Source organism: Trematomus bernacchii, unplaced genomic scaffold (assembly GCF_902827165.1).
Source record: "Trematomus bernacchii unplaced genomic scaffold, fTreBer1.1, whole genome shotgun sequence".
Lineage (NCBI taxonomy): Eukaryota > Metazoa > Chordata > Actinopteri > Perciformes > Nototheniidae > Trematomus > Trematomus bernacchii.
This window is the reverse complement of record NW_022987888.1, coordinates 436,270-446,269: the sequence shown is the minus strand read 5'-3', so window position 1 is coordinate 446,269 and position 10,000 is coordinate 436,270. Positions and strand designations below refer to the sequence as shown.

The 10,000-nt window shown below is 41.1% G+C and overlaps 1 protein-coding gene across 1 annotated transcript in view; it reads right to left on the bottom strand.

The window, feature by feature from the left end:
• Window positions 1-7,092, bottom strand: part of tec (tec protein tyrosine kinase) — a 20,011-nt gene extending 12,919 nt beyond the window's left edge. Inside the window, 5 exon segments of the mRNA XM_034114265.1 lie at window positions 743-871; window positions 2,932-3,013; window positions 4,626-4,730; window positions 5,650-5,853; window positions 6,914-7,092. Of these exon segments, the coding sequence (XP_033970156.1) occupies window positions 743-871; window positions 2,932-3,013; window positions 4,626-4,730; window positions 5,650-5,787 (454 nt within the window). The 5' untranslated portion in view covers window positions 5,788-5,853; window positions 6,914-7,092.
• Between the last annotated feature and the right edge of the window lie 2,908 nt (window positions 7,093-10,000).

Here is a 10,000-nt window from a genome sequence, read left to right as displayed (position 1 = left end):
GAAGTAAACAAAGGCACTTAAATTGAGTTTTTCCGTACATTACTTGAAGCTAGTGAACCAAAACAATGACATTAAAAAAGGCTAAAAAGCTCTAAACATCTGATTATTGGTATAAATGTTCAAATCAAACAATGTGGTGTTATTGTTGAAGTATTATCACATTTATTTAAAAAGGTTCCCCCAAAGCAATCTTTAAACAAGCCTGAGAGCCAAAACAATGACATAAAAAAGGTTCAAAAATGATATCGAACTGCACGTATATTTTTTCATTTAATTGTTTATTTGAACCGGGACAGTGCACATTAATGAACATTTTAAACAAAATAATGCTTTTAAATGTAAATGAGCCGGATATTAGCTTTGAGCTAGTTTCCATCCGTAGTCCCGTCAAATATAAATAATAATATATAAGATATACTTCTTATACTACAAGCAAGTAGTAACTAGGTGTATTCAACTAAGTACAATGTTGCTTTACGTATTTATATTTCCTGCTGCTTTGAACTTCCAATTCTCTAAAGAGGCAGATAGTGTACTCTTCACTGCCCTACACTTATTTAATAGCTTTACTTCTAAAACACTCTTTAAACCCTCAATATATGTGAAGCTCAGGAACCAAAACAAGAGCTCAAAGCCTCTACAGAGCTGCATCTTGGATTAAACCGTAATTCTGTGTTGATTTTTAAGTGTGTTAAAACTTCTCAAACTACTTTAAACTAAAAACAACACTGGTTTTTCTCACTGTCTCCGAACAGGTTGTACTCCTCGCAGCCCGGAGCCAGTTTTTCCGCCTGACGACAGCAGAGCCACGCCCCTTCTTGCCAAAACTGAGGGTGAAACTTCGCCCAGACCCCGGGGTTATCTTTGATCTCTGCAAGACACAAAATCAACGTGTCAAAGGCCATGTAAACAGGAAAAAAAAACGTCTAGAAATTATATAAATATTCCTTTTTGTGCCTCATATGAGCATATGCTGTAATACTGACACACAAACGGTTAAAAAACTACTTAAATACTGACATATAAAGAGTTGTCCAAATGTCTTAAAACGTGCAATAAGTACAGTTTTTGGTCACTTGGGGCCAGCAAAAACACACTGATTGCTAGTTTCTTAATCACTTGTTATGTAGTTAATATTATGAGAGCCTGTAGACTCAACTTACATTGCAGTCATTTGCCGGAAAAACCGAAACAATAAGCTAAAAAAACGCAAAAAATCTTAGTTAAATGTGTCCCATAATGCCTTGAGGGATTTAAACAAGACACCTATTACTCGGTTATTAACGTTTAAACATAAAAATTGGAATACAGGCCGACAACAATGAGCTAAAAGACGCTATAGGCGACTTAAACGTTTTCGCATAATGCGTTAGCCTGTGAGCTACAACTCTGTTTTGGCCTATATTTTATTTTGGCAAATTAGCAGCATTAAAAGTGCGCTGAATTAGCAATAAGCACTCCTTGTTTGCAATGCAGCATCTTTTTCTAAGCTGATTTATGGACGTTTTTTACAATGGACTTCAAAGATATGTAAGGTGTAAGTCAGGGGTCGCAACCTTTTTGATATGAAAAAAAAAAATTATCAGCGTGCCGACGATCGTGAATTATCAACGGGGGGGAGCAGTGTGTGGACCTGTCAGCGCAACTTACATGATGCCGAATTTAACAAACAAATTTAAATAATTGGTTTAAACGGCATAATAATAAGGACGATCGTCTGTTCTGTGATTCTCCAGAACACACAGGTGGCCAGTCCGCCCCTTTGTAGCATATTATTTCGATGAGAGATGAGCAGATCGCTACTGGGCTCTCAACTAAAGACACAGCCACGCAAAAACTGCAGCATTTGTACAGCTCCTTATGGGTACTGCAATTTGTGAAGTGCTTTCCTCCGTGGTGAAACGATCAGCCCTGCACCACGGAGGAAAGCGGCAGAAAGTCGCCTGGATTTAAAGAGAGCGGGACTGCTTTGCGTGCATGGCTTCCTTCTGCAGGTAACGGGGAGACGCGCTCTGGCGGCGGTCTCGTTCAGGATCCGAAAATAAAATTGTAATATTTTGCACACTTATTCCACTTATTCCTTACGGTGCCGCATGCCAATGGTGGCACGTGTGCCAGGGGTTGCCGACCCCTGGTGTAAGTCATACTGAATAAAAAAATATATTTATCACATCACTTTGTTACGTTTTAACTGAGATATACACAGAAAATAAGTGGTATTTATGCACTTTAAGGTCAGTTTAAATCACTATTACTTTGCTAGAGGCGAGGGTGACACATCGTCTTTGTATTAAACTGTCCAGCATTGAATCTAAAAGTGAAACGGTATCTCGAGTAAAAAACCCACATTTAGAAACAGTGGGGGGTGGAAACAGTGGGGGCTTCTGGGAAATTGGACCCAAGTGTGAAAACCAGTTTCAGGTGTGTGGTTTAAAAGTGTGAGAACGTGCAGAAGCTCGAGGCTGCTGGCATGAGAGCAAAGTCTTTATGAAGAGGAACGAAAAAACTAAATCATCAGACGCTACAGGAATAGAAATATAGAATAAACGTGGTTTATTAAACTCACTTTTACTAATAATAAATTATATTTATAGCGCTTTTCTGGGACTCAAAGTTGCTTTACAATATAGGGAAGGATTTGGGTTTTATTAAAATATTAATAAAATTATAATAATAAAATAATAATAGTAAAATAATAATACACATATAAAAGTAAAATAAAAATAATAATAGTAAAATAATTAAATTAAAATAATAATAGTAAAATAATAATAATAATAATAAAATAATAATAGTACAATTATAAAATTTAAATAATAATACAATAATAAAATTATAATAATAAAATATTAAAAGTAAAATAATAATAATAAAGAAATAATAATATATACAATTATAAAATAATAATAAATAAAATAAATACAGACTGACCCTCTTTGAGGCTCTGCACCCAGAGACTCCTGCTGTCGTGACTCGGAGCGAAAACGTAGAGAGTGTTCGCGTCGTAAACAACCTGCACAAAAACACAAGAAATACTTTGTTCGTTGTTTTTTATCTTTGAATTGTGACCACATTTCCCCTCATTGTGTATTATTATGTATTATACCCGACTCCTTTAACTGCGATATGTTCCAGAGAATCATCGTGTTTCAAGTTTTTATTCCAATGTATGAAGTGATGAAGCTAATGTGGCAATTTAAGAATAGAGTGGCGAAGTCCCTCCCCTTCCGGTGGACCTCCATGGGACATTATTTCGGAAAAAATATGTATTGAAGTCAATGGAGAGAGAAAGATTATCTTCCGATCCCGTTTGAATTGTGCCACGAATTACACATATGATGTTTTTCAATTTAATTTTGCAAGTAAAAAAAAAGTGTAATGTGTCGTAAAACTGTGAAGTAACACTTTTTTTTGTGTGAAACGCTCAATGAACTACATCTCTGGTCTTGCACAACAACACACGTCACCAAGATGGCCGTCACTACTGTCTTGTCAACAAAACGATTGACTACCCTCACTATCACCACAATGAAACACGTCCTGAAGAAAGTCATGCAAAGCTGCCTGCCTGCCTTCCTTGATTCTCTCTGAACTGCCTGGTCTTTTTAATGTTTAATGTCAACCATTTGTGCAGATAGCATGAAGTAGAAAAGATCGCCCATGCTAATGTAGCGTTAGCGTTAGCATTTCTCCCCCGGGCTTAAATTGTGTATTATAGAATGATCACACCGGTGTGACAGTACTCTTCAAAGGGTTCACGAAATATGACTACTCTTACTGTTTAACATTTTGGGTTACTTAATGTTACTTCATGTTAAGGCTAATAAAAATGACAAGGCTAAGCCGGCTGTAATGCTAACTAACGTGCTTGCTACTAGCTAGGTAGCTAACTTGATCCAGCCACTCCTGGTCCTTTCATCAGATGGGAAGCGAAAGAACGAGCAAGACCCATTGCTGGTATGATTACAACCTGGTACTAAGCACACAGGCATCTTGTTAAAGTTATCTTATCTTAGGCGGTGGTGGCGAAGTCGATAGGGACTTGGTTTGGCAACTGGAAGGTTACCAGTTCGAGTCCCGGCAAGACCAAGTGCTACCGAGGTGTCCCTGAGCAAGGCACCGTTCCCTACACTGCTCCCCGGGCGCCGGACATAATGGCAGCACACTGCTCCTAACACTAGGATGGGTCAAATGCAGAGGAACAATTTCGTTACATAGTACCTGTACTGTGAAATGACAAAAAGAGCAATTTATTATTTATTATTATTAGCTATCTCTATTTTAGTGGAGGAAAACAATTGTGACATCACTTACTCGACTCTGGGATTTGTAGTCTTTCTAGTTGCATATTTTTCATAGTCTTATATTTCAACAGTTTTACGACAAACTGTGACTTTTTTTGACATGGAAATGATTTTTTAAGATTGACAAACATCATATGTGTAATTCATGGCACAATTCAAACGGGATCGAAAGATAAGTTTTCTCTCTCCATTGACTTCAATACATAATTTTTCCGAAATAAGGTCCCATGGACCGGAAGTAGATGGGCGTGACTTCGCCACTCTATACCACTCTACTGAAGCATCATGGGAAATGTAGTTCCTAGCATCCTGTATTAGTACCTGGAAGGGGTATTTGTTCTGGCAGGGGATTACTCCTGCTCCGTTCTTCACGATCTCTGCACATCTGATCCTGCTCAGCTCGATGGAACCTCTCCTGAACTTCTTCTGCTCATGGAGAGAAATATAACAAGAATATATATTAAAATTTGAATTTCTATTCTAAAAAAAAACCCAAATAATTCCAGAATAATATTTAAAGTGGACCTATCATGCTATATTTGAATAATATAGTGTAGGACCATACCTATATAAGGCATATTTATACTTTTTTTTTTTCAAAATACCAAACAGATCATGCATTTTAGCCATGCCTCATTTCGCTCAATTTGACATTTTTTAGCTCTGTTTTTGCAAGGGCTGATTATGTGAGAACAGCACCACCTACAGGCCTGGCATATGTACTACAGCGTCTCCAGCGCTTTCGAACGGCAATGGCCATGGCTGTCTCCTCCTGATTGGTGGAGTTGGCCCAATAGCCGTAGCGCCACCGTCCTGACGTCAGGACAGTGTTCAAATCTGGATCAGTTTTTATCAGATCCGTTGCAGCCCCTTTTTTAGAGATTTGGGTATGGAGGAAAATAGAGAGGGTTGTGTTTTCTGACACTTGGTGAGTTCCCTGGAACACCGGGGACACATATTCATGTAGAAAAGACGTACAAAAGTGCATTTTGCATGATAGGTCCCCTTTAAATAATAATAATAATGTGATATATATGGCCCGAGGCTCTGGAACACTCTGCCCCTCCATGTGAGGTCGGCCCAGACCCTAGGGGTTTTTAAATCTACTCTTAAGACACACTTCTTCTCCCTGGCCTTTTAGTCAGAGCGGAGCACGACACCTGACTTTTCCCTGTGTTTTCTTTTTAAATATCTGTTGTAATTTATTGTCCTTTATTATAGAAATGTGTTTTTATGTGATTGTAGTTATTACATGTACAGCACTTTGGCCCGACCAAAAATCGCTTTTAAATGTGCTCTATAAATAAACCTTGATTTGATTTGATTTGATTTGATATGAAGTGACCTCTGCTCTCCCGTCGTAGTATGTGAGTTTGCTCCTGGTCAGCACGAACAGCCTCTCCTTGTAGTTCAGAGGAGAAGTTCTCTTCTTCTGCTGAGACCGCTTGATGAGCGTCTCCTCCAATAGCAGCTCAGCACTCATCCTGGCCCCGCCCCTGCCCTCAGCCCATTGGTGGAGCTCATCAGAAGGAGGCGGGCCCAAACTGAGCTGAGGAAAAAGTGGATTTAAATCAATGATTATAAAACAATATTAAAATGTGCTTTTTCTTCCTTTTTTCATTGTGTTTGAAACCAGTATTTCTGCAGGTAAAGGTCAGGGAATGCAAATGATACAAGTACTAGAATATTTGTCCAAAAGTACACATTTATTAAAAAAAATAATACTAATATAATCATACAAAAAAAAAAGAAATTGACATTTCTTCATAAAAATAATACACTACAAAACATAATAATTATGTAAGAAATATGTTAACAATATATATAAGACAATACCTTAAAACAAATATGTACTACAATGTAAAACAACTGATAATATGTTAAAATATACATATTAAATATTAAGACAAATATATATATGACAGTGTAAATACTAATAATAATGTTGAGAATAAGATCTTTGGTTAAGTGTTAAAACGCAAAAGTATCATATTAATAATATATAAATTACCTAATACATGCAGATGTATTAATAGATTAATCAGTATTTTATATATATTTAAACATAGGTTTATAATTATCCTGCATGATAGGTACTTTTATTTATGTTACTTTAAGTATAATGTTATGCTTGTACTTTTAAAAAATAAATTGTATTTCGGAACAGTTTTGCTATGTTTACTTTTCACCACTTATTGGCACTTTTAAGGTGCGGTGTGGTATTTTCCCACAGCTCCTGAACGCATCACAAGGAAACAAATAACGCACCTGCTCTCAGGTGCTTTACATTAAGTCACTAACATTATAAAACACACATTATTATAACCACAGGAGTACTACATACAGACTATTGTATAATTAAATCATATGTTTAGATGCTTTTACGTACTTTACGGTCATTTTTTCACTTAGAATTACATGAATGCATTGATTTAATGTCGTTTATTTAGTACTTTGTTACGGTAAAGCTGAAGGACTTTGGTCGCAGTTGAGTCAAACCTCGGACTTTCTGCGTTTTTTTCGACTGGTTTGCGCAGCAGCAGCAGGTCAAATCATAATAAACGTTACGTAAAAGTGACGTAAGAGTTAAAACAAAGTGATTTTCTTACCTTTTCTCGTCATTTTTATGCAGTTTTTAATCCGTACGTGTGCGTTTGTTTCCCATGTCACAGCGAGTGAAGAGGCAGGGATTCAGGAAATGAAGCAAAGGGGGGCGGACACACACTCACACTCTCACACACACACACACACACACACACACACACACACACACACACACACACACACACACGCACTGCGGGTAGAGTACGAGGAAGCGTGTGTGTCAGAGTGGAAAAATGTTCAATATCAGCAACTGCTACATGAAGCTGTTTGAAGTGTGTGTGTGTGTGTGTGTGTGTGTGTGTGTGTGTGTGTGTGTGTGTGTGTGTGTGTGTGTGTGTGTGTGTGTGTGTGTGTGTGTGTGTGTGTGTGTGAATGCTGAAATGAAAGCTTGAGTTAATCATAAACAGCTGACCTGCACAGTACAGGACTCTAGCTGTCGATGTAATAAACCTGTCATTTTAAACATTAACTATTTTAACTCAAATCTTTTAATATATTTTAACCACAAAAACGTTATTATACAAAACGAACAAACTCACTGACAGTTGTCACATGTTTTTAGGTTTTTCAGCAGCTGGTTTCAGTTCTCCTTCAGAAAGGCTGGCTGTAGTTTGTTTTCTATATTATATATTTTCTTGTTATGTAATATCTGTAGTTTGTTCTAGGTATATTATATGTGTTCTGGCTATATAATAGTTTGTTTAATTTCTGGGTAGCCTATATAATATCTGTAGTTTGTTGTGTTTTCTGGCGCTATCATATCTGTAGTTTGTTTAGTTTTCTTGATCTGGCACCGTTTCTCTTCACCCTCTACACCGCAACCTGTCACCTGCAGAAGTTCTCTGACGACTCCGCCATCGTTGGCCTCATCTCCAACGAGGACGACAGGGAGTACAGGGAGCTGACGCAGGACTTCACCCTCTGGTGCCAGAGGAACCACCTCCAGCTCAACGCAGGGAAGACCAAGGAGCTGCTGGTGGATTTCAGACGGCGCCAACACTCCCCCCCGACACCAGTGAACATCCAGGGAGCGGACATTGAGATCGTGAAATCTTACAAATACCTGGGTGTTCACCTGAACAATAAACTGGACTGGACTGATCATTCTGCTGCTCTGTACAAGAAGGGACAGAGCAGACTCTTTCTGCTGAGGAGACTGAGGTCTTTCGGGGGCAGGGGGCGCACCTTCAGACTTTTTACGACTCTGTTGTGGCATCAGCCATTTTCTATGGTGTATCCTGCTGGGGCAGCAGCATCTCGGCTGCTGACAGGAAGAGACTGAACAAACTGGTGAGGAAGCTCTGTCCTGGAGAGTCCTCTGGTGGGAGACAGGCGTCCTCTGGACACTGTGGAGGGGAGACAGGAGTCCTCTGGACACTGGGGAGACAGGAGTCCTCACTGTGGAGGAGGTGGGAGATAGGAGTCCTCTGGACACTGTGGAGGAGGTGGGAGACAGAAGTCCTAACTGTGGAGGAGTCGGGAGACAGGAGTCCTCTGGACACTGGGGAGACAGGAGTCCTCACTGTGGAGGAGGTGGGAGATAGGAGTCCTCTGGACACTGTGGACGTGGTGGAGGTGGTGGGAGACAGGAGTCCTCTGGACACTGTGGAGGTGGTGGGAGACAGGAGTCCTCTGGACACTGTGGAGGAGGTGGGAGACAGGAGTCCTCTGGACACTGTGGAGGTGGTGGGAGACAGGAGTCCTCTGGACACTGTGGAGGTGGTGGGAGACAGGAGTCCTCTGGACACTGTGGAGGAGGTGGGAGACAGGAGTCCTCTGGACACTGTGGAGGTGGTGGGAGACAGGAGTCCTCTGGACACTGTGGAGGTGGTGGGAGACAGGAGTCCTCTGGACACTGTGGAGGTGGTGGGAGACAGGAGTCCTCTGGACACTGTGGAGGAGGTGGGAGACAGGAGTCCTCTGGACACTGTGGAGGTGGTGGGAGACAGGAGTCCTCTGGACACTGTGGAGGAGGTGGGAGACAGGAGTCCTCTGGACACTGTGGAGGTGGTGGGAGACAGGAGTCCTCTGGACACTGTGGAGGTGGTGGGAGACAGGAGTCCTCTGGACACTGTGGAGGAGGTGGGAGACAGGAGTCCTCTGGACACTGTGGAGGAGGTGGGAGACAGGAGTCCTCTGGACACTGTGGAGGTGGTGGGAGACAGGAGTCCTCTGGACACTGTGGAGGTGGTGGGAGACAGGAGTCCTCTGGACACTGTGGAGGAGGTGGGAGACAGGAGTCCTCTGGACACTGTGGAGGAGGTGGGAGACAGGAGTCCTCTGGACACTGTGGAGGTGGTGGGAGACAGGAGTCCTCTGGACACTGTGGAGGTGGTGGGAGACAGGAGTCCTCTGGACACTGTGGAGGAGGTGGGAGACAGGAGAACGGCAGCCAAGCTGTCCTCCCTGCTGGACAATGTGTCCCACCCGCTCCAGGACACCCTGTCCTCACTGTGCAGCTCGTTCAGCGACAGGCTGCTGCACCCCCACTGTCTCACGGAGAGATACCGCAGGTCCTTCCTTCCTGCAGCGGTCGGACTATACAACCAGCACAGCCCCTAGAAGACCCCCCCCCACACACACACACACACACACACACACACCACACACACACACACACACACACACACACACACACACACACAACAACACAGACTATAACACCCCTTGCTGTTAAATACCAACCAACTATATGCAATATATATATAGTCGTTAATAACTGTGTAATATATACCTGTCTGCTAAACCCTAAGAACTGTTACAGGATGTGTATTTTGTAAATTGTGTAACTTTTTATTTGTTATTATATTTTTTATTATATCATCACTTTTTTTAACTTAGTACTTTTTAATGCATGTACCACGAAGCTGCCTGTGGCTCTCTCTCTGCTGTAACTACGCACAGTTCCCCTCTGGGACGAAGAAAGGGATTCTGATTCTGATTCTGATATATTATATGTTTTCTGGGTTTATTATATCTGTAGTTTGGTTTGTATACGACTGTAGTTTTTTTCCCGTGGCTATATCAGCTGTAGTGAAGCCTGTCATCCTAGCTGTATTTTGCCTGCAGTTTGGTTTGTGTATTGTCTCGAT